This window comes from Falco punctatus, assembly GCF_963210335.1.
Source record: "Falco punctatus genome assembly, chromosome: 3".
NCBI lineage: Eukaryota > Metazoa > Chordata > Aves > Falconiformes > Falconidae > Falco > Falco punctatus.
Genome location: NC_137582.1, coordinates 91,758,599 through 91,782,068, shown reverse-complemented (window position 1 = coordinate 91,782,068; position 23,470 = coordinate 91,758,599). Strand labels below are relative to the sequence as shown.

At 53.5% G+C, this 23,470-nt stretch overlaps 2 protein-coding genes across 8 annotated transcripts in view; one reads left to right on the top strand and one right to left on the bottom strand.

The window, feature by feature from the left end:
• The first annotated feature begins 658 nt into the window (after positions 1–658).
• FOXC1 (forkhead box C1) lies at positions 659–15,009 on the top strand. 5 transcript variants are annotated; one of them, XM_080377819.1, is made up of 4 exons: positions 659–1,547; positions 1,625–1,685; positions 2,230–3,930; positions 4,138–4,357. In XM_080377819.1, exon 3 carries the CDS (start codon positions 2,242–2,244, stop codon positions 3,766–3,768), a length of 1,527 nt encoding a protein of 508 aa, XP_080233945.1. In that variant the 5' UTR covers positions 659–1,547; positions 1,625–1,685; positions 2,230–2,241; the 3' UTR covers positions 3,769–3,930; positions 4,138–4,357. The 5 variants fall into 5 exon arrangements, 4 of the variants coding, with proteins under 4 accessions (XP_080233945.1, XP_080233944.1, XP_080233943.1 ...); XR_013926472.1 differs by lacking the exons at positions 2,230–3,930; positions 4,138–4,357 and adding an exon at positions 7,392–15,009 and having other exon boundaries at positions 659–1,685; XM_080377818.1 differs by lacking the exons at positions 659–1,547; positions 1,625–1,685; positions 4,138–4,357 and adding an exon at positions 7,392–15,009 and having other exon boundaries at positions 1,962–3,930.
• A 715-nt stretch (positions 15,010–15,724) lies between these two features.
• Positions 15,725–23,470, bottom strand: part of GMDS (GDP-mannose 4,6-dehydratase) — a 425,916-nt gene continuing 418,170 nt past the window's right edge. For all 3 annotated transcript variants that reach the window (XM_080377829.1, XM_080377828.1, XM_080377832.1), the window contains 2 exons: positions 16,496–16,564; positions 15,725–16,112 (listed from right to left, as the gene is read on the bottom strand). In XM_080377829.1, the coding sequence (XP_080233955.1) occupies positions 16,050–16,112; positions 16,496–16,564 (132 nt within the window). In that variant the 3' untranslated portion in view covers positions 15,725–16,049. The remainder of the gene's footprint in view (positions 16,113–16,495; positions 16,565–23,470) is intronic.

Here is a 23,470-nt window from a genome sequence, read left to right as displayed (position 1 = left end):
AATTTAAAAAAAAATAATAACTGAGACCTCTCTCTGCTCCCTTTGATCTCCCGTTAAAGTGTTATTCTGATTAGAGCCCAAATATTATCTGAGATATTTAGACAAAAGGAACAGCAAACCAAATCAAACCTTCATGGCAGAACCGGCCAAATAGTTTAAGGAACATTCATTTTATTGTACTTTTTCTTCCTGTCGTCGTCCGTCCCCCCACTTGACACACCTGACCTACCACGGAGTCCACATTAGAGCAGGAACAAAAGTATGCCCTCTCCGCCTCAAGTAAGTAAGTAAGTAAATAAATAAATAGATAGATAAATAAATACAGCAAAGACCCGCTTTCCGTAGCACATCCCGTAAGGTCTGTAAAGATTACCTGAACTAGCGAGCTAAAGACCCCGCACAAAGCAACGCGCCCCTGTTTATAAACAGCAGGGACAGCGGGCGCTTGATTTGCAGGCGGAGAGAGGAAAGCCCTTGGTGGCTGATTCATTAAAAAGGGGCTTTGGAGGGCTCGTCAAAGCCCCGCCAGCCGGAGGAATGCAACCTCCTCAGAAGCGTTTGGGCAGGCAGCCGACTGCGGGCAGGGTGGTGCTGCTGGAGCAGGGGCATCGCACCCCCTCCCACTGTCCCCTCGGTCCCCGCGGCCGGGGGGGGGGGGGGGGGAGGGGAAGGCGGCACCGCGGCGTGGAGCCCCCGGCCCGCACAGGCAGCAGCCCGGAGCGGAGGAGGGGGAGAACCCGGCTGGAGCGTGCGGAGCAGACAGACCAACAATGCGGTGTGTGTGTAACAGTGTGAGAGAAACACGCGTGGCGGAGCGCGGGGTGCAAAAAAGCTCCGGGGAAGCATATACACATATACATACACATCTATATCTATACACATACACACATTGGTGCAGGCGTGCACGTCGTGCGTGTGCCCGAGGCGGGTGTGCGAGGGTGGCCCCGCGCGTAAGGACCCGGGTGGGTGGGCACGCACCGGGCTGGAAGGGCTCGCGCGGCTCGGCGCGCAATGTGCGCGGGCGCAGGAGGGTCCCCCCGGGTACGCAGCGCCCCGCGCGATCCCGCGGCTCCGAAGGCGGCCGCGTGTGGCGGCGAGCGTGTGTGGCCGGTCCCCGAGAGCTGCAACTCCCAGGGCTGCTGCGGGGATTTTTTTTTTCCTTCTTTCTTACTGGCTTTTTTTTTTTTTTCCTTGCTTGCTCGCTCCTTTTTTTTTTTTTTTTTTCCCTCCTCATTCAGAGCCCCGGGTGTCTCCCAGCCTCCATTGGCTGCCCCGGCTCGGCGGGGCGGAGCTGGGCCGCCTGCAAAAGGAGGAAAAGAAAAAAAAAAAGAGGAAAAAAAAAAAAAAAAGGAGACCGAGAGAGGAGAGGGAGGGAAAAAAAAAGGAGAAAACTGTAAGTGCGTAAAAAAGTTCTCGCCGTGGTGACGGATGCTCAAAAGTTCAGGAGTTTTTCCGATGCTTCCCAAAGCAGCCTGCGACTGAAAAAGAGACTGAAAAAAAGCGAGAGGGAGAGAGAGAGGGAGACTTTGCACTGGGAGATCGGGAAGGTGGATTTTTTTCTTCTTCAGCTCGCTTAAAAAAAGCCAACAAAACACATCCCTCTACTTTTGTCCCTCCTTTGCAGACAACTTGTTGCAGATCCCCGTGGAACAAGGAACTGGGAGCGTGGGAGCCTCTTTGCAAAGGTTTTATTTTCTTAATACTCTTTCTGCGTTTGGAAGTTGCTTTCTCCGCTGCGATTACTTCCCCCCCCCCCCTCCCGCGTTTTCTTTTTAAAAACATTTTTCACCCCCCCTCCATTTTTTCCCCTTTTTTGATTTCTTTTTTTCCCCTCCGCGTGGAGTGCGGGAGCTTGCCGGTGGGCTCTCCTGGGCGAAGAAGAGGAGACTTTCGGCGCTGCCGTCGTTATTCTTCCTCCCTTTTTCCGCGCTCCGCCGGGGGGGTGGGGGGGTGGGGGTTGCCCGGCCGCCCGGTCCAGCTCGGTCCGCGGAGCGGCGGAGGGGTGGAGGGGGAAGGGACGCGCTGTTTGGTCCGGCGGGGAGGGTGGGGGAAAGCTGACGGGAGGACATGCAGGCTCGCTACTCCGTGTCCAGTCCCAACTCCCTGGGAGTGGTGCCGTACCTCGGCGGAGAGCAGAGCTACTACCGCGCCGCCGCGGCGGCGGCCGGCGGGGGCTACACGGCCATGCCGGCCCCGATGAGCATGTACTCCCACCCGGCCCACGAGCAGTACCCGGCCGGCATGGCCCGCGCCTACGGGCCCTACACGCCGCCGCCGCAGCCCAAGGATATGGTGAAGCCGCCCTACAGCTACATCGCCCTCATCACCATGGCCATCCAGAACGCGCCCGATAAGAAGATCACCTTGAACGGGATCTACCAGTTCATCATGGAGCGGTTCCCTTTCTACCGGGACAACAAGCAGGGCTGGCAGAACAGCATCCGCCACAACCTCTCCCTCAACGAGTGCTTCGTCAAGGTGCCCCGCGACGACAAGAAGCCCGGCAAGGGCAGCTACTGGACCCTCGACCCCGACTCCTACAACATGTTCGAGAACGGCAGCTTCCTCCGCCGCCGCCGCCGCTTCAAGAAGAAGGACGCCGTCAAGGACAAGGAGGAGAAGGACCGCCTGCACCTCAAGGACCATGCCCCGCCGCGCCCGCCGCCGCCCGCCGCCGCCGAGCCCGAGGGCGGCCCCGCCGGGGGCAGTGCCGCGCCGCCGCCGCCGCCCGTCCGCATCCAGGACATCAAGACGGAGAACGGCACGGCCTCGCCGCCGCAGGCCGTGTCCCCCCCCGGCGCCGCGCCGCCGCTCGGCGCCGTGCCCAAGATCGAGAGCCCCGACAGCAGCAGCAGCCTCTCCAGCGGCGGCAGCCCCCGCAGCACCCTCCCCTCCAGCCGCTCCCTCAGCCTGGAGGCCCCCGAGCCGCCGCCGCCGCCCCCGCCGCCGCCCCCGCCGCCGCCCCACCACCACGGCCCGGGCTTCAGCGTGGACAACATCATGACCTCGCTGCGGGGCTCGCCGCAGGCCGCCGCCGAGCTGGGCGCCGGCCTCCTGGCCCCCGCCGCCGCCGCCCCGCGCACCGGCATCCCGCCCGCCCTCTCCCTCGGCGGCTACTCGCCGGGCCACAGCTCCGTCTACGGCTCGCCCTGCGGCCAGGCGGCCGCCGGCGCCGCCGGCGGCACCTACCACTGCAACATGCAGGCCATGAGCCTCTACGCGGCGGCGGGCGGCGCCGACCGACCCGGCCACCTGCCCGCCACCGCCGCCAGCCCCGCCGAGGACCCGCTGCCCGACTACGCCATGCCCACGGGCGGCGGCGGCGGCGGCGGCGGCGGCGGGGCGGGGGGCGGCGGCGGCGGGGCGCTGGGGCACGGCGGGCTGGGCGGCGCGGCGGGCGGCCACCAGGAGGGGCACCACCCGCACCCGCACCAGGGCCGCCTGGCCTCCTGGTACCTCAACCAGGCGGCGGCGGCGGCAGCGGCGGCGGCGGCGGCGGCGGGGGAGCTGGGCCCGCTGGCGGGCGCGGCGGGCTACGCGGGGCCGCAGCAGGGCTTCGCCGCCGCCCCGCGGGAGGTCTTCGAGGCGCCGCGGCTGGGCCTCAGCGCCTCGCCGGGCGGCAGCGGCGGCGGTGGCGGCGGGGCGGGGGGCGGCGGCGGCGGCGGCGGCGGGGCGGGGGGCGGCGGCAGCTGTCAGATGGCCTTCCCCGGCAGCCAGCCGCTCTACCGCACCTCCGGGGCCTTCGTCTACGACTGCGGCAAGTTCTGAGCGCGCCCCGCCGCGGGGACACCGCGGGGACACCGCGCAGCACCGCGCCGCCGGCCCCGCCGCGCCCGCGGAGGGGAGCGAGCGCACGCGAAAAGCTTTTGTACAGAGACAGCCCCAAAGCATGTCTTGGTTTGTTAAAGGACAGTGTTACTCCAATAACACGTAAGTTTTTTATTTTTAATTGCTTTGAGAAATACTTTTTTCCCGCCCCCCCCATCCCTTAAGATATTGCCATGCCCCGTGTTTAAAAGGGGGCGAAAAGTCCAGCGTAGAGTACCAGCTTCTCCCCCCCCTCCCCGCCCTCCCTCTTCTACAAGGACTTGTTTTAAAATGTAAATTGCGACATAGTAATTTATTTTTAATTTGTAGTTGGATGTTGCGGACCAAACGCCAGAAAGTGTTTCCCCCTCCCCTGAAAAGTGACGTTAAAATTGACTGAAACGCTGATTTTTTCACTATATATAAAAAGGGAAACTGTATTAATCTTATTCTATCAATATTTTTCTTTTTTTTTTTTTTGTTGAAAATATTCTGAAGGTATTGCATTGTTTGTTTATTAATAAATTACCATTCAGTTGGAATGATCCTTTACACGTCTGTATATTTTAATACTTTCATTTAGAGAGAGGGAGAAAGAGAGGAAAAGGGATTTCATAACTAACTTTGTCGCTGGAACAGCTCGTTCCCCTCCGCGCAAATTCCAAAGACCATTTAGGAACTGCCAGGTCGAAAAATCCCTTTTCAGTCTCTTCTGCAATATGTTCCACTTAGTCAGCTCGCCTTATCCGCTAGGAAAAAAATACTTTCCCATGGCAGCTCTGAGTTGGCAAATAAACAAACACGTTTTCTTAGCAATTAATGGGCAAGACCTGGAAACATTTGACCATACACAGTAGTATGACAACATTACGGCTTTTAAAATAATATGCCTATGTAAGGATATATTAAGCGGTAACTCCGATGTAGAAGTACATGCACTAGATTCCTGCCCTTGTGTAACTGTGTATATATGTTGAGCTATCAATCCCTGTGTGTGTATTTCAAATGTATTTTTATATAAGATTTACATATATACCTATATACCTATATTTAAAGAAGGATTACATATTTATTTATAGCTTCATATACGCATTGCATACCTTTCTAAACTCCAGTGTATAGCAGATGCCAGATATTCTGTAGTACATGTATTTTTAAATATAATGTAAGCATATAAATCACTGCTTCATAGAATTGATAGCAATGTGTGCAATCGCATCTGTGAAGCCGCTTCTGTAATATTTATCTTTTTACAGTACTGTTTTATTTCATAAAAAAAAAAAAAAAAAAGGTTGGATTACAGGGTGACTTGAACAGTCTACCCTTACACCTTTATAACTCTGCTTTACTCCTGTCCTTTAGGGACGTTACTGGTCTGCTGGAAGTGCCCCAATTGCTCGGACTGAAATTATTTTAAAACGAGTATGTTTGGGAGAATTTTTCTTATATAGTTGTTTGTGTTTGGGGTTTTTTTTATTTGTTTTTTTTTGGGGGGGTCTCCTTCCCTCCCTCTTTTTTCCTTTAAATCAGGGGAAAAACAATAAATATTACCAGGGTAGTAGATGAGTGCTGCACAGACTGACGTCACGTCACGTCAGATCAAGAATCTCACCTTCTGGACAATTTGCAATTAAGAACCTACGGGCAATGGGGATCACCTTCCCCCTTTGTAAATAACCACCAAAATGCAATAAATTCATTAACTTAAAAGAATCTGCCTTGTCAGTCAGACTTGGGAAGAAGATTATTTGATTGCAGATATTTAAGGCCTAAAGTTTGCTTTCAAGATAATACAGTTTCCTATCAGTATCTCTTATCTAAAGGCAACACTTAGCAGTAATTGCAGTTGCATTGTTAAGGGTTACACTGTAAATAAATACAAAGGTATTTACAGTTAAACCTTATTACCTCGCTTTTGAGCTCCGCTTCCCCCCCAGAGCAATAATCTAGTATTCAGAAAACACATTCAGCAGATCGAATGCACCGAGCCGGGGAGGGAGTAATTTTGTAACGTTCGCTTAAAATATGCTTATTTAAGTATCGCGTAGGCTTTGCTTTTTCGTGCTAGTACCTCTACAGAGATTACCGGCCTTATTTAGATTTATTTGTTTGCTAAACTGGGCGAGAGAAACTCAAACGCACCATCGCCCGGTTATGGTAAAGCTGGAGGGAAGGACGCGCAAAGCTGAACGCCTTCGCTCCGCGGGCGCGTTTTAATCGCTGCTCCGTTTTCCACCAGGAAAGGGAAATTAAAGTTACCTATTCGCGGTCGGGCTCACCTTCTGCTCCCCTCCGTCCCTCTCCCGGTACCGGGGAGCTGAGCTGGCGGCTGCCGCCTCCCCTCTCCTTGTCACCGGGGCTGCCGGGCCAGGGGCTCCCTCTGCCCCCGGCAGCCGGGCTGGCCGGCGAGGGGGCTGCACTGCAACGCCATTCCTCCCTCCCCGTCCCGTATAGAAAATAAAAATTAAAATTAAAGAAGAGAGACGGTAGAGAGGGGACTGCATGTGCTCTTTGCCTGTTATTTTTGTTGCGACCAGGCGCCGGCTTTCCTGTGTTTTAGGGTTTCTCAGCGGTCTCCAGCGGCAGCGTGTTTGTGGCGAAAATAAACCGGCGGGGAAGCGGTCGGTAGCTCGGCTGGCCCCATCGCCCGTTGCGTTGTCAGTGGTGCTGCTCCATGAGGGGAGCTGGGGGGGCTCTGCGGAGCCTGAGCCAGTGCCGTGTGTCAATGCTGCTAATGCCCGGGGCGGCCCGCTGCCCTCCGCGGCCCCGGCAGCGCGGGGCGGTCGCGCAACTTGCGCTCCCCCGCGGCCCTGGCTGCAAAAGGGGCGGGTGGAGGGGGCTCGCCTGGCCGGGGGGGCGGCTCGCAGTTAGGGAGGGGGTAAAGGGAAACGTCCCGCTTGGCTGCCAGGTAGGTCGTGCCGGGATCCTCTGTCCCCGGAGGAGATCCCTTTCCTGAAGTGACGTGCGCGGTCGCGGCGGAGGTCACCTCCCGCTTCTCAGGGTGACGGGCTGGCCCACACCACACGCGTGCTGCGGCTTGGTTTTGGTTGCTTTTTTTTTTGCTTGGCTTTTTTGTTACTTTTAAAGTTGTTGTTTTATTATTATCATAATTTCCCCCCCCCTCCGCACAGAAATGGTTCACAACGAAAATAACATCAGCGGTGCTGAGGGTCCCCCCAGTAGGCAGCGAGCCGTGCGGGCTGGGGAGCGGGGAGGCAGTGCCGCGGGGTCTCTGCGCAGCGCTGCGCGGGGCTGCGCCGAGGTGGGCCGGCCGCGCTGCCCCGCCGGGCCAGGGCCTCCAGCGTGAGACGCTGCTGCTGCTGCTGCTGCTGCTGCTGCTGCTGCTGCTGCTGTTCGGGGGGCAAGGCCCGGCGGGCTCGCTGGAAACCTTCCCGGGCTGGGACAGAGCTGCGAGGCGGGCGCGGAGCGGGGCCGTCCACCCGCAGGCAGCCAGCGCTGCAGCCTGTGAGCCAGAAACGGCAGGCAGCGGGGCACGGATCCCGCGTCCCTCGTGTGCTTCCCTCCCCTTGAGAGCGGGAGGCAAACCCGAGTGTCCCTTCTGACCTGTGATTGTCTCCCAGCAGAACTGGGCCTGCCCTGAACGCCAAAAGAGATGCGGTGCGACCCTGCGCGGAAACGGGCACGGGACGTGCAGCCAGGCAGCAGCGGAAGGTGCCTCCGTAAGGCCTCTGCATCTTTGGTGGCAGCCCGTACAGCCGGCAGGGATGCTCGGCCCCAGCCTTGCCTGCAGAGCGGTCCATTAGGTGCCAGGTTAGCATAGCGATTTGTGATGTATTTTTAGCTCATGCTGAAGTTTTTCCAAACTACTGCTTTGCTTTTTGTCTGGGGGGGGGGGGGGGGAGGACACAAAACACTTTTTTCATTCATTTGAGGCACCATCCATTTAGCTGGTTCTGGTGCTTCTTACTTGTACTTGCTCATCTGTCACTTAAACTGAGGAAAATGTGGAAAAAAATAACATTCTCCCTCCTAAGTTTCCTCCTCAGAATTTCTTCTTAAAGCGGTTACAGTTCGTATTATGCTCTGCAAAGGTCATAACCAAAAATAGCAGAGAAATGCACGCAAATAGTTGAGAGGACATGGATTAAAACCCCATCCCTACCTCCACAGGCCAGGTCAGATGGAGAACGTGGTGAGGCAGTGTTGCGGGTGGAGATGTTAAGGGAATGCTTCCAAATAGGAGTTATACAGTGTCTGGGGCCCTTTCTGAAAGCCGCAAGGTTCGGAAAAGGCGCTTCGAAGTTAGCACGGGAATATTTTCATGCTTGGGCTTAATTTTGTATCGCTACCGGTAACCCTGGGGTTACAGCGTAACGACCAGCCGGCCGTACTGCGGTGCCACGCTGTCCTCTGCCCTCGCCTCTCAAAAATGACGCTTCTGGAGCGGGGCGAGCTTAAGGCTTTGCTCTGGAGGCTTTGCTTGTGCGTTGTGCCGAGTCGCAAACGGCGCGTGCAGAGGCCGGTGCGGGGTTTGCGGGAGGCAGCGTGGTGCGGCCGGGCAGAAGGAGCGGGTGCGCACGGTCGGGAGCCGAGCGCGCCTCGGTGCCCACGTGAAAACGAGCGTGACGTAACTGCGCGGACTTTATGGCGTCGTCTTGATTACGTAGCCAAAAAGCGTGCAGCGCCGTGGCGCGCACGTGGCTCCCCTGCGCGCTGCGGACGGCTGCGAGAAACGGTCCCCGGTCCGCTCCCCGAAACCGCGCGTTCCAGCTGCAGCCGCCGACTAACGTTGACTTTCCGTTAGTGTCGCTTGTAACGCAATGCAGACCCTCGGCGTGGCCAGCCCACTTACCCCCGGCGCCCTGTGTCGGGGCCGGGCACCTCGGCTAAATGCTTCCGTCATTTGAAGATGCGCGGGTGGGTTTTTGTGGGAGGGGGGGTGAAAAGCGCGACAGTGGGCGCCGTCGGGGTGCCCGAGGCCGAGCTGTCGCTGCGCAGGGGCGCAGGTGGCGCGGCCGGGCGCGCAGGCGGGACAGGGCGGAGGGTGCGCAGGGGCTTACGCGGCAAGCTGCGCAAGGGGCGCTCCGCGTCCAGCCGGCGGGCCTGAAGTGTGGCTGAGCTGCCCGGTGCCCCCCGGGACATGCACGGGTTGCTATCTGCCGCCACCTCGCACACGAGCTCGCGGGCTGGGAGGATGCCACTTACCCTTCCCGTGTGGGTGTTTCCCCCCCCCCCCCTTTTTTTCTTTTTCCTTTTCCCTTCTGCCTCGCCTCCCCGGCGGCTGGTCTGTGTTGTGAATCCGCCCCGAAGGTGGTGCGGTGTCGCGGTGAGCGTAGCCCTCCTGGTTTAATTACGCTGGGGCTCATAAAGCCATTCGCTTCTTTCCAAAGTAATAAACAAACGTCGCGTTAGGTCAAGATTGATGGTGTCCATGCAATAAAAACGGGCCAGGTCAGGAAGGAATAAAATTCAATCAGAGCTCGCGGAATCATTTTTCAGGGGACAGAAAGACAGAAAAGCAGACGGGGGTCAAGGGAGACGATGTCGCCATTCACAACACACCAGCCGGGGGGGAGGAGGGCGAGGGTTAACGAGCGATTGTTTTTTATCAAGCGGAGCCTAATTGAACGAAACAATAGCCGCATCGGCGGGGGAGGGCCGGCTCCTTGCGTGGGGGAGGCTTTGCGGGGCCAGGCTGCAGCCCCGCACCCCGGGCGCTGCGGAGCGCGGTGGGCACCGGGGTCCCCTCGCAGCAGTGCAGTGCAATGCACACACACCCCTTCACCGTAAAACTTTACACACGCACCTGGGGCAACGGGCAGGTCTCCTTGTCCTAGCCCGGGGGCTGGCAGTGCAGACAGCGGCAGCGAACAGCCGGGTGCGCAAGGGGGGAGAGCGGGACCCCCTCATTTCGCAAGGCAGCGTCCTGAAAGGCCCGTCTGCAGGGCCGCAGGAGTGAGCCCCTGCTCTCTCCAGGGTCAGTCCGGCCGGCCCGGCAGGAGCAGGGGACCTTGGTGTCACTTTCAGCTAACACCCCCCCCCACCCCCCCCCACCCCCCCGTGGGTTTAGTTTGGTGGGAACGTTGCTGGCGCCCAGGGAACCGGGAAGCGACAGCGGAGGTGGTATTCCTGGGACACCCGACGGGCGGTGGGTGCCGGCCCAGCGCTGTCGGAGAGTGGCCGTGCACAGCGGGACAGGGCCGTCGGGGGGGCGCGGTGTGCAGGGAGGGGGCCGCACAGCCCCGCAGGGAAGCCCCTGCGGTCCCAGGGGCTCGTTTTCATCCTGACCCGGCCTCGCCCGTTTCGGCAGCCCGCGGGCCGGGGAAGCAGCCGGCAAAATCCCTCCCTCCGTTGCACCGGCGGGGTGTTTGGAGGAAGGGGATATTTCTCCCTCGCCCCCCCCCCCAAGCAAATGCATCTGTTGCGCGCACCTTCACGACCTTCTAGGTCTGTAACTTGCGTCTTTCTTGGTATGCGTGTGCCGCAAAATAATAGCTATTAGATAGCACTGGGATGGGATTGGGGGGGCGGGCAGAGGCGGCCCGGGCTACCGGTGAGAGCTCACAAGCTCTCTGGCTGAATGGGAATTGGGTGGTCGGCAATTTTTTTGCCCCCTAAATAAACACAGCTTGAAACGACTTGGGTGGGCAGAAGGGAACAATTTGTGAGCCAGAGAGCAAGTGAGCTGGGCAGGCAGCCGGCCCGGCGATTTACCTGCTGGGGGCTTTCACCTGACCTTTAGGTGTCAGGGGGCTTGGGTGTGCAGTGTGTTACCCCACGTTCAGGTCAGCCGCTGTAGGCTGCGTTCAGCAGAAGTAAAACAACAACAATGAAACCCCCAAACTGGACCCCCCCTCCCTCCCTTCCAGCTCCCATCACCTCTGGGGAGAATGCAGGAAAACCAACACATTTAGAACCATTAACTCTTAAAATAGCTGAATTTCCTCCAGTAGAAAAAACGCAAATTATTACACTCATGAGTTCAGGATATTTATATATTATATGAATCGATGAATAAACAGGTCGTATCGCTACAGCCGTCGCCCCTCGGACGGAAAGCGCTCGGTTTAGAAGAAACGCCATGGCCGTTTTCCCCCCACTGTTCCTGGAATTTATTTACTTGCCAGACCATTTAAGCGGCCGAGTTTAATTTTTTTTTAAAATAAATATTTGAAATAGGGGAAAAGAAGAATGTTTTCCATTGAACGATAATGTAAAAGTACTGATAATATCATCCAAAGCAGAAGAGAATTGTTTAAACAATGTCGGTGCTTGCAAGATTGCCGAGTATAAATACATTCGCACTGCCTTTTTGATGCGGGTTTCTACTGAGACTCTTTTTATGTGTGTGTGTATAATGTGTATTTCCCCGCTCCGACTGTGTGAAAGAGGTCCGCAGCGGAGGGGCACGTCGACCCGCCAGCTCCGCCGCGCCGCGCGCAAGCCCCCCGCCCCTGCCAGCGCGGAGCTGCGCGCCTTTCCCTTAGCGAGGATTTATGGAAGTGCTCGCGGCCAGCGCTTCTAACCTCGCCTCTCAGGGATGGGATGGATTTAAAACCGAATAACGAATTGCAAAAAAATTACGGCTTTTTCCCGACGCCATTCCCCGCCCCCCAAGCGCTCCGCCAAGGGGGGGACACGGGACGGTGCGCGGAATGAACCGGTGCGAGCTCATTAGCGAAGTAGAAGTTGCAATTAGCGTCTGCTGCTGCGAACCGGTCTCTCCCCCGCCCGCCTCCCCTAGCCCCCATCACCAAATAATTGCAAAGTATCTGTTGATGTTTTTCTTCCACCCGTCAAAACGTTGGAGCTCTGCCTGCTCCAGCACTCCGTTCTGGGTTTGTTGTGTCTGGAGACAATGCTCCGCCAGCGAACTATCAGAGGTGAAGGGGGGTCACAAGGGGAGGCAGGGAGCGCGGCCCTGCGAGGGGGTTGGGGGCCTCCCCTCGCATCCCACCCCTGCAAACTTGCCGCCCAGAGGCGAGGCGGGGCGGCGACCCCGAGGCCGGTGCCCCCAGCCCCGCGCTGCCCCGCCAGCCCCGTGCCTGCTTGCCCGGCCGGGAGAGGAGCGGGAAGAGGATGTGACCCTCATGTCCGCCCGGGGGGCCGCGGCTGCTTTATGTGCAAGGGGCAGGGGGAGGTGTGTCGACAGGGGACTCCCCGTTCCCCCGCTTTACACATAAATTTTGTTTTTTCTAAATCTACTCACAGCAATCGATCCGTCTCCGTGCGCGAGGAGAGGCGGCGGCGGAGCTGGTGCCCACCGCCTGCCTCCCCCGACGTGTGCGTGCCGGAGCAGCGGGCCTGCCCCCCTTCAGCCCCCCTCTGCTTTTACCCTTCGGGCTGCCGCTGCGAGCGGGAGGTGTATTTTTAGATGGCGCAGGCGGTTTTGCTCCGCGACCCCGAGGAAAACGCCGTCGCTTTGTCTCGCCGGCCTTCCGCGCCAGGGCCGGGGAGGAGGGCGGCGGGCGGGCCGGCTGCGCCGCCAACGGGCCCTGGGGCCGGGCCGACCCCCGCCCCGGCCGCTCGCAGGGCTGGCAGGGGCTTGTGCCCCCGTGGGGCCATCCCACCGCCGCGCCGCTGGCTGCCTGCGGGGATCCTGCAGTCCACGAGCGGCCGGTGGTCCCGAGCGCGCCTGAAAGGCCTCAGGAGAGTCAAAAATACTATTAATTATTAAAAAAAAAAAAAAAAAAAAGCCTGTCGTGGCAGTGTTACCTTTGGCAAGACAGGCTCCGGGGGAAAGGCAGCGGCCTGCACGGCGCAGGCGAGGGGCTGAGTTGCGGCTGTGAGCTGGGCGGCGACGCTGGCAGGCAGCGGCCGCAGGGAGCGGGCCCGGCCGTCGCTGCTCCCGGCTCCCGGTGTGGCGGAGCAGGGAGCCGCAGGCAGGGCCCCAGCCCTCCGCAACCCGCTGGTCAGGAGCAGCTGGGCCCACTTTCCTCTCCCTGCCTGCCTGAATCCCCCCCTTCCCGACGGGGCGCACGCCCGAGCAGTCCCCATCGCCCAGCACTGCCATGACCATCCCGCTTCTCCCGGTGGCAGGGGTGCCGGGCAGCCCTCTGTGCCTCCCGCGGCGCGGTGCGAACCGGCCTTTCTCTGCCGGTCCCGCCGCTCGGCAGCCGGCGGAGCCGGGCTGAGCCGCTCCCGGGCGTGCCAGGGAGCAAACCCAAAGCCCACATTGCCGTCTACTTTTTTCGCTGTTGGTGCTGCTGCTGCTGCTGCTGGTGGGGTGCTTGGGAAAGGTGCAGGAGACGGGAGTATACTGGGTTATTTACTGCTGGAGCTGCCCTTTTAAATTACCGAATTGTAATGGCCCCCGATGAGACATGGGACGGGCGCAGGGGGATGTCTTGCTGTACCTGCACTCACAAAGCGTTTAATCCACACATTAAACGGATATTCAGAACGCCAGTCTGTAACTGGTGCATTAGCTACATGTATAGGTATCATCTCCGTAAATCGCCGCGTGGTTGGTTTCTTTTTTTCTTTTAATATTTTATTTCGTTTTTGAGAAATGATCCCGTGGTCATTGCAAAGAGCGGTACTTTAGTAGGAATTCAAAATCGGGCAGGAAGGTGGTGGTGAGGAAACCGAAGAGCAGTTTAGACCTTTGCCAAATTGTAAAAAGCAGCGGCGCAGTGCTGGGACGCACGTTTTGTCCTGTCACTACCAGTAGCTTTTCTTTTTTTTTTAATAAAAGCAGCAAAAAGACATCCAGCACAAGGTCACCGCGGAGAGACCGCTTGGTGTAGAACTAGATTTTGCCTTCCCATCCTTTTCCCCGCTCGCTCCCCAATATAGAGACCGAAAACGGAGAAGAAAAATCCTTCTCTTGAACGCGCCACAGTTAAGAGATGCCAAAGAAAAAGCCCCTGAGGTCGAAGGAAAACTGGCAGCTCCTGTAAAGGTTCCCAGCCCTCTGCAGAGATGTGTGAACTAATGTTCAGATGTACCAGCAAGGCTCGCAGTGAATCACCGTAAGCAAGAAATAGGTCTCAGCAATACAAAAATACCTTGTCATAAAAGCACTTTAATACCTTTTTTTTTTTTTTTTTTAAATAAATAGCGTACGCCGCCGAAGACCCGCCACCCGCAGCCACGACCGCTTTCCACGGCGCTGCGAAGGGGGCAGCCCTCGGTGCGGCTGGGCAGGCGGAGCTCGCCCCCTCCCATCCGCCACCCGCCGCGGCCCCGGGGCTGGGGGGGGGGATACACATCACTGGGCACGGGGACCCCCCCGGGTGCGCAGTGGCAGCCCGCAGGGCACAGCGGCAGCCGTGAGGCCACGCGCGGGTGGGTGCCCGCGGCACGCGGGGCGAGCGCGTGCTGCCGGGTCTGCTGCGCATGCTGCGGGGGGACACGGGGGACAGCTGATGCAAAGGACACGCACCCACGGGGAGGGGGTTTGGTGTTATTTTAGGCTAAAAAATAAGGCGCGGCCGCGGGGTCGTACCCGTTCGAGGGGAGAAGCACCCCAGCAGGCTCTGTGTAACTGTACCCACGCGTGGAGGCGCATACGCGGGGGGAGAACGGCAACGTGTGCCTGTTGCCACGCGTCCCCCGCGCCGCGGGCAGCTCCACGCCTCCCCACGGACGGGGCCTCCACCACCTCCTCGGCGCTGGTTTGTGCCGGGGGAGTCCCGAGGCGCCGCCGAGACTGCGCGTGGGGTCTAGAGAGCCTCACACGCGTGGGGCGCGCTAGGAGCGCCTGCAGCAGGGACATCTCCCCCTCTCCACTGCTCCCCCTCCTCACGCTGCGAGGGCGTGGGCCCGGTGCACCTGCCGAGGGGGTGCCAAGCGGCGGCCGGGCTCCCACGTTCCCCTTTCCCCTTGTGCCGGGGCTCCCGCGGGCAGCCCCGAAGGAAGCGGCTGCTCCGGCTGCCCGGGTGCGCAGCGCTCCGCGCCCCTCCGCGCCGCGCATTTTCCACTGCACCTCTGGCGAAGGCAGCCTGTCACGCCAGGCGTACAAAGAGCCCTCTCTCTCCGGCAGCCTGGTTCCTCGCAGGCTGCTCCCGTCCGCTCCCCCGGCAGCACTTCCATCGCGGAGCCGCTCCCGGGCACAGCCGCAGCCGCTGCCCCCAGCTCCCCCCCCCGCCCCGTTCCTTTTAACAGGGGTGACCCTCCCAACACATACTAAAAAAGCAGGAGGTGCACTCGGACAAGGCGTATCTCCTGTGTATCTCTTCTCCCTCCGTGTATCTTGCCCTTTGCTCATCTAGAGGCATAAAGCTAAAATGATGGGAGTAATTGGTGGGTGGAAGATCCTAAACCAACGGGAAATGTATGGGCTCGACGACCTCTGGATAACCCAGGTACCTTGGCATGAGAAGCGCAAAAATATTTACTCACCTTGAAGTTTCTGGTTTTTTAAAGCTTTTTTATTTATTTTGTTTTTATTTCTTAAGTCATCGTTTGAGATGGTTCAAGCTCCTGTCTGAGGTCTAATTATAGTAAGCAGGAAGAGGATGGAAGGGGAATGGGTTGATTCTGGGAGGGGGCAAACCCCCAAAACACCCTAAACCCCCAGATGGAGAAGGTGCCGGACAAAAAGGCTTTCTGTGACTCATGCACACTCTGAAATGAAGATCTGAAAAACGCTTACAAGCCCCTTCTGACTGGTTTGAAAGCGATTCCAGCAATTAGGAATTAATTCGGCATGGTCAAAAGGCGATTTCACTGTAAGTTATATCAAGTTATCCAAACTTTTACAAAGTTCAAGTGGTGGAAATGGGCCGCTGGGGTGGAGGTAAGGCTGCAGGAAAGAAAAACAAGGAGTGTTCAGGAAAGGCAGAAAAGGGGAAGCCGTGAGGCAAGGGCCAGAGGGATGTCGAGCCCACTTTAGTGCCAGAGGTTTGCTGCTGTTGTTGCTAGAGGAGTGGGGAGGTTGGGGGTGGAGGGCAGGGGATGCTTTTGTTTTTCAAATGGGAAAAAGTACTAAAAATGTGCTGGAGGTCCTAGGTAACAGAAAGATGAGGTTTAATTAAAAAAGGAAAGCACTGGGCTTGCTGGCTGGTGGGTACTTCAGGTACAGTATTGGGAGAGGGAGGTGACCCTTCCCCAGTTAATGGCGGGAGCTGGAGTCAGCCCACGCAGGGCTGACCCTGGGGTGATGTGTGGGGCCAGAGGCACTGGGAGGGTGTGCAGGGGGGGTTAAAACTGGCCTTTCACACACAGGCAGGCCAGCAATAAAACCATCACAAAGAGGGGTGGCCACCCTGGTGGCTCATGGCGGTGCTGGCTGTGGGGTGCGCCCCTGCCACAGGTCCTGTGATGCCAGCCGGGCCTCAGGCGTTAGGGTTGTTCTTCATGAGCTCCACATCGGCATCCACCATCTCCCTCACCAGCTCCTGCAAGGAAGAAGAGAAGCAGATGAGGGCCCTAGTGCAGGGGATGAACAGTCTGCACGTCGGGAGCACCCTGGAGCATGATGAACCCCCTGGCCCCCCACAGCAGGACAGGGAGGGGATGGGGTTTTGCTGGGCTCTTCCTGCAGTGGCCCTGGCCTCAGTGTGTGTGTCAGCACGCTGCTGTGCACCTGGGGTGCCCATCAGTGCCATGGTGGCTGCTGTTGTCAAAGCAAGAACCCCGGCAGTGTCACCAAAAATGGGATTTCTTGGTGTGCCCGAGTCACCCCACACAGAGGTTCCCCCGTCCCTTCTCCTCCCCGTGGATTGCTTTTAGAGGTCATGAACACCCGGCAGGTACAGAGCATGCCAGAAAGGCCACTCACATCAAATGTGACTCTTGGTTTCCAGTTCAGCTTTTGTCTGGCTTTGGTACAGTCCCCTTGCAGAAAATCCTGCGGAAAAGAAGAGAGAGGTGTTGTGAGACAAGCGTCCACCTTCCCCACCTCGATGGCTTCCCCATTGCTTGCGCTTCCCTGTGAGCCAAGCACAGCCAGCGCCACCGTGGGACTCTTCCAAGGACAAAATATTTCTCTTTAAGATGCAATTTTAGTGGAAGCTCATATGCCTATAAATCACCAGGAGGCAGCATCCTTTCACCAGGCTATTTCAGACCAAAAGAGTTATTCTTTGTTTTTGCGTGCACACGGTGTTTGAACTCCAGCCTTATGGCCGTATAATGGTGAACATTTTGTAAGAAGTTGTCATATGTCTTAGTCACGCTATTGAATGAGCTGTTTCAAATTCTTTTCCCCCCCATTTGTTTAAATAATGTAAATCACAAAGAAAACATGACAACTAGTCTCTTTCAAATAAAAATGTGATCACAGACAGATGCTGCTGAAAGACTGTTATGAATATGGGCAACTATATGCAACAGTAGTAAATATCCAGCTTTTGCACACCTACATCTTTTTTTCTAGAGTATTTTGAGCATCCATATGCAAAGAAAAGACTAAATATCTCATAAATGAAAAGAAATTATCTTGAAACGGTTAGAGAAACCAAGACTTTGGTCATATTCACCTTACTGTGAATATGCTTAAAAGTGCTACCACACCAAAACAATCCCACAACCAGCCACCAAAAATAACGTAACAAAATTAAGCAAAGAGAAAAGCTCCTTTGACTGCATTTCTAACTGAATGAAAAAAACTGGTGCATTTTCCTTTAAAGTTCAAATACTCTGTATAAATAGCTTTTTCCAGCTGTGTGTGTTGGTTTAATAAAATATCTCTCCTCACAAGCTTCGTTTCTCTGTAGCACTAAATACTAAAATGATATCTCTCCAGGTTTAAAGAAAACAAAACAAACCCAACTTTGTTACAGAACAACAAGGCTAAGGCTGAATTCTGCTCTTGCATTTGGCTTTATGGTGGCAACACAGCAGGCTTTCCAGAAACATGCAAGGACTGCCTTTCTTCTCCCTCTTCCACTCTCTGACCAGCGGTGGGGCTAACGAGCATTTTCTGGCTGTAGTTTTTTTTTTTAACTGTACTGCTGCACACTACATTTTTTCAGATGCTATCTTTCATGCATCTGTGGTTCAGGTCATGTTAACTTCCAAAATCACCTCATCCTGTGCAGTAAAGTGTAGGAAATTCTTCCTCATAATTGTGCTCCAGAAAGCTAGACAGCTCGCTTCCAGGAGCAGAGGAAATCCACCAAAGGAAACATTGCACTGAAGAAGGGGATGTGGAACAAACACGTCTGCCGAGACTATTCCAGGCAGCATTTTTACTGGTTCAGTCTTTAGGCTAAAAACATTTCAGCCTGCCTTCAGAAAAGAGTAAACAGATGGATCAGAACAAAATGATATGAAAATAAAAAATGCCGTGATTTCCTTAAATTAGACTAAATGATTTCCTACTGCAGCCCTATAATGGGTTTTTAGAAACTGCAGCAGACATTTGAGGCCAACTCATGCAAAACCGCATCAACTTGAGGGATCCCCTGGAGGGTCGTGTGAATATGGATTGCAAAATCTGGTTTGAAATGGGAAAGATGCCCACTAACTTTGATAAAATTTGGATCAGACCCTAATGTGCTCACGGAGGTATGCCTTTTATCTGGAGTATGGTATAATTTACATTATATACGTGTGTATATATGTGCCTGGAAACAAGGAAATCCTTCTTAAAATAGTAATTTCAGTATAAAAACAACTGCCTTTTATTCAGTCCTAATTCAAGCCATTAGCTGTAAGTGAAGGGTTTTAATACCACCTAGTTTTAAGTCATGAAAGCCATATTGTAAAACTTAGTTTCATTTTTCTAAATGCTGCGTAAATAATACCTTTACATTCACAATCTTTGTATCAAAAACATCCTTTGAAACGGAGCCTTATCTAGGATACTGGCTTCCCATTTTAAAAAGAAATGGACCGGGAAGAACAGAATGAATTGCCATCGCCTGCTGTACGTAGCTGCATTCTGCTTTCAAACAGCTTGGGAGCAGTCTTTTAACTTTCTTGGACAAATGCTTTTTGTTAAAACAGTTTATCTAAAAAAATACTTTACCTAATTCCAGCCCTTCATTCAAAAACATAAACACTCAGCTGATGAATAGGCCACAATAAGGTTGGGGGGGAGTTGCAAATCAGTAAAAGTGAAGTTCCTTGCAGTGCTGGATTATACAGAGATAACACAGACAACTAGTGTATTAAATCCATTTAAGTATAAAACAAAGTATTTGTCCTTTAAAAGTTCACATGCTTTAACAATGATGCAGTAAAGGTATTATGGCATAATCTGTGAGGAAAAAAAAAGATTTAATATATATGATAATACAAATTCCCCAGCTGACTTAGGTTAAAAAATTGCAAATGGCTCTCCTGAAGAAGTTTGTGTACTTTTGAGAAACACTACTTTGTAGATAGATTTACTTGAAAAAAGCATTATGACAAAATGTCTCCTAGGCACTTTTTAGAAGGTTTTCTTATAGAAGTTATTAGGTACAGAGATCAAATGAAACCGTAATATTAACGCTATATTACATCTACATTCACACTTTGATTATGTTCTTATTAGTCAAAGTTTCAACACTGAATGAAAATTATGACTGGAACAAAGCTATTCCTGATTAAAGGATTGTATTGCAGTCATGTTTCCTGTATTTTTCTACAAGTAGCTCATAATATGAAAACAATAAGGTAATTACAATAAAATAAGAATATTAAAAAAAGCTTCTCTTGGAACAGAATGACTGCTTGTTTATATTATTTAAGTCTTTCACTGAAACCAGAGATGCATCTGTCAGGCTTCCAAAAGGAAAAAATCCACAAAATAACCACAACCCCCCAAAAACCTGTGGCATGCCGATCATCAAAAGTGTATTGATTTTCCAGTGTTGGGGCTTCACTTTCTGGAGGTACAACTAGATCAGAAAGCAAAGAAGGAAAAGGTGAGGTTCCACTGGGGAAATCCTGGATTTTTTTTTTGGGGGTGGAGGGGGTGAGTGGGTGAGATGGAGGTGTGTTCTTGAAAAACAACTGCTGCTGCTGAACATTTTCTGCCCAGTATCCCTGTTCCTGATGGAAAGGCACCTGATGAAATGACACCACTTCATGTTTTGTGTTCCTGCAGGATAACTTTTTCTGTGGCATTGTGTTTTACATACGGACAGGAAAACAAAGCTCTTTGACTCTGAAAACCCTGAGGATTTAGATACTGAGCTGAGAGTCTGCAAACCTGAAAACACTGATTAAGGCTTTCTGTTGTTTGTACAGTACTCGGATCATGAGCATAAAATTAAGTCTTTGCTTTTAGTTATCCATTTTGGGAGGAACAAGCCCTTATTTTCCATGTAAATATAGCTAACATAAGTGAATAGCAATGACAAGTTTTACCTGCAAGCTAAGAGTCAGAAACATCATCCAGGTAAATATTTAAAGGGAAGGAAGATGGAAAAGACAGCAGTCAGATTCTCTGTTGCCACTCGGTTTGATAGTAAACTCTCCTACAGCTGTAGGAGATGCTCCTCACTGTCACATGAGTGCCTCTGAGAGAAGAATGAATTTATCTGATCTGAGTTTTTTCCGTTTTACCTTTTCTGTAAGTAAGTCTGCATAACTGTGTAGAAAATGCCTCATTATTACTAAATCTGATTTTATGATTATTCAGTTTTATTGTCTAAATGCATGCACACAAATACATACAGATAAGCAGTACTGTTATGCAATGTAGTAAGGCATTTTTAAATTTGGTGTTTAAACCATGAGACAAAAATGTAAAATATTTTAATGTAAATATCACATTTCCCAAGCTCTTGTTCAGAGTGTCATCACAACTCCTATTTTGACTTGCACAGTGATTGATCTGGTTTCACTGTGCAATGTATCACTGTCTCATTCAATTAACTTTAACCAAAAATTTAAAGCCTCAAGACAATGTGAGAAAAAGGAGACAGTGTGGCCTGAAAGAAGGCCAAGGCTTCCTTTATTACTACAGCTCAGCTGATTCCCTTTAAAATTTGCCTTCATTGAAGCCAACGCTGAGCGCCAGCTATTGCTCTCTTACACCAGAATAAAACTGAGATCAAGTCCTCAGCAAAACACCTGCGATGGAATTGTGCCCAGCTCCGCTCTGCAGCAGAGACAAGGCTTTACCTCTAAAAATAAACAGACTTGATCTAAGCACACAACAGTTTTACTGCATCTGAAAAGCGGCCAGGGTTACGTTCACAATCAGCACGACTGCTTGGAAGATGATTTGTTACATCAGAGCTCCCATAAGCAAAGAGCAGAGACCCAGCCTGGTGGAGGCTTTGGCTTGCGTGTTTAGTCTTGCACTCTTTTGCTTAAGAATTTTTTTCAAGAGTCTAGGGGCCAAACTTCCTGCAAACCCTGCTTGTGTTTTATTTTACTTGTTTCCTTCTTAAAACTGTCACCTTTCAGCTTTAACTCACCTCATTAAAAGAAAAATTAATAAACATAGCTACTTGATGAGACAACATTAGCTTGCAGCATTGTGTTTTCACCATTGTCATAGAATAGTTTCAGTTGGAAGGGACCTTTAAAGGCCACTTAGTCCAACCCCTCCTGCAATGAGCGGGGACACCTTCAACTAGATCAGGCTGCTCAGAGCCCTGTCCAACCTGGCCTTGAATGTTTCCAGGGACGGGGCATCTACCACTTCTCTGGGCAACCTGTTCCAATGTTTCACCACCCTCATTGTACAAAAATTTCTTCCTTATATCTAGTCTAAATCTACCCTCTTTTAGTTTAAAGTCATTACCCCTTGTCCTGTTGCTACAGGCTGTGCTAAAAAGTTTTACTTCAGCAATGTATATATCAAAGTTTATCTTATGAAATAGTCTCCCCTTTTGTGCACTTTTGGGAGCATTTTTAATAGCAGTTTTTAATGAGGGCTCATGTAGCACATCTCAGTAAGTAACATCAGCCCCACAGTACATAGGAGTATCTGCTGCAGCTCATTGCTGGGAGAACAGTCTTTGTTTGTTGTAAATAATCAGGAGACTGCACTAGGCAGTTCTTCTACCATCACCCTTATTTCCCATTCCCTAGTGTTCTCCCACACTTGCCACCAGGCCTGGCGACACTGTGTCTTAACCCAGATGCAGTGTTGGAGAGCAGTTTCTGTGGCTTCAGCCAAGCCATTCCCTGTGCATTCCTTTAAGAAAAGCAGTAAGGTCTCACTAAATCAGAGCTGCAGAGCCTGTAAATGTGCAACTTGCTGGTGCAGAATTCAATGCATGGTTCAGCTAAGCTCAGATCAAACCCCAGAAGGAGTCACAGTAATAAGCACTGCATATGCTGTGCACTGCTCTGTAAGTACTTCTGGAGATCCATGAGGCAGAGAGCAGTGGCTTCATTTCTTTGAAAAGGATAGTGTTTGTTAGAATATCTATGGTAACAGGGAAAATAACAGTATAATTATAAAGAAAGAGACTTCTATCTCCATAGTAAATATGAGGAGACTGAAGATAAAACATATCAATGAGCAAAGTGCAAGTCTAACAATGAATGCAGTAAACATCTTCAGGAATTTAAGACGAGCCATAATGTGTCGTCGCTCGGTTTTCATTTTTTCTTTCCACTGTTCTTAGAAAAGCAAAAGTTGTGGAGCAGTTAGGGTACCAAGGGAATAGAAGAATGCCAGTGAATTTGGTTCCTGATCTAAATTTGTTTTAATGCAGCATGAACAGACCGCTTTCCACTCTTGGGTCAGCAGTCTTTTGCAGAAAGACAGCATTGTTTGCAAAGAACCACAGGAAAAGGCAAAAGGAATCAATAGGCTGAAACTCACGTATAACTAAATGCCATTTAAAATAAGAGGCATAATGTTTGTTTCCTCTAGTATGTTTTCCTATGCAAATCTCCTCCTTGTTCAGAAAGCTCCATTTTTACTAAACACCATGCTGAGGGGGAAGGGGAGGAGGAAGAAGAGCTTGAGGCAAGGGCTGGTTCTGCGCGGTGCTGAGCCCCTGTGCCTCTGATGGACCTTGGCAGGCTGTGAGTGCTGGGCATTTCTGGGGTAAGGTCTTACCTCATGCTCCACGCTGTGCTCCAGTGACAAGGCATCACACAAGCCGCCTGGTCAACACGACCTGAGCACTGCCTTCGCTTTTCTGCCAGGAACCATGTGTGTTAGAGCAGCAGCTTTATCTTACCGGTTTGATAATCTTTAATTTGACCAGCTTCCAAAGGGTTAAGGCACGTGAACTCGGAGCAGCAATAAACATCAGGGTGATAATAACAGTAATGGAGCTCTTCTCCTCTCCCTCCTCCTCCTCTTCCCCTTCCTCCCCTGCACCTTTCCCACTTCGCTGCTGCCTATCAGCCCAAACCAAAGCCAAAGCCAGACCTCTCTTCCAGTGACGGGGTGATAAGAGACGTGAGGAAAACAGCAAAGCTGTCTGGTCTGCTCAGGAAGCTGGGGACGGGCGGGATTGTCCGCCAGCGGGGCCACGCGGTGGCTGGAGGCCGGGAACAATGCCCCGCTCCAGGGAAGCCGGTGCGCTCTGGCCCTGGCAGCCCCGCTGACATGGCTGATAGAGCGGTGAAGCCAGGGGGTCTGGCCCTGGGTGCCTTGGGCGTGGGTTGGCAGAGCCTAATGGCCCGGCCGGACCCGGTGCTGCGGCTGACGGAGGCGAGGGAGCATGTGCAGGCCCCAGCCACACTGCGGGCGCCGGCCGAGCCGCAGGCGCGAGAGCCCCTCGGCGGGGCCGAGCATTACTCAGATCTGTCCGCTTGCCAAGTGAAGCCTGAGAAAACGTCTTGGCCAGTGCTGTCCCTCGAGCCAGATAAAATTCCTCCCGAATTACAGCCCGATATCCCTGAA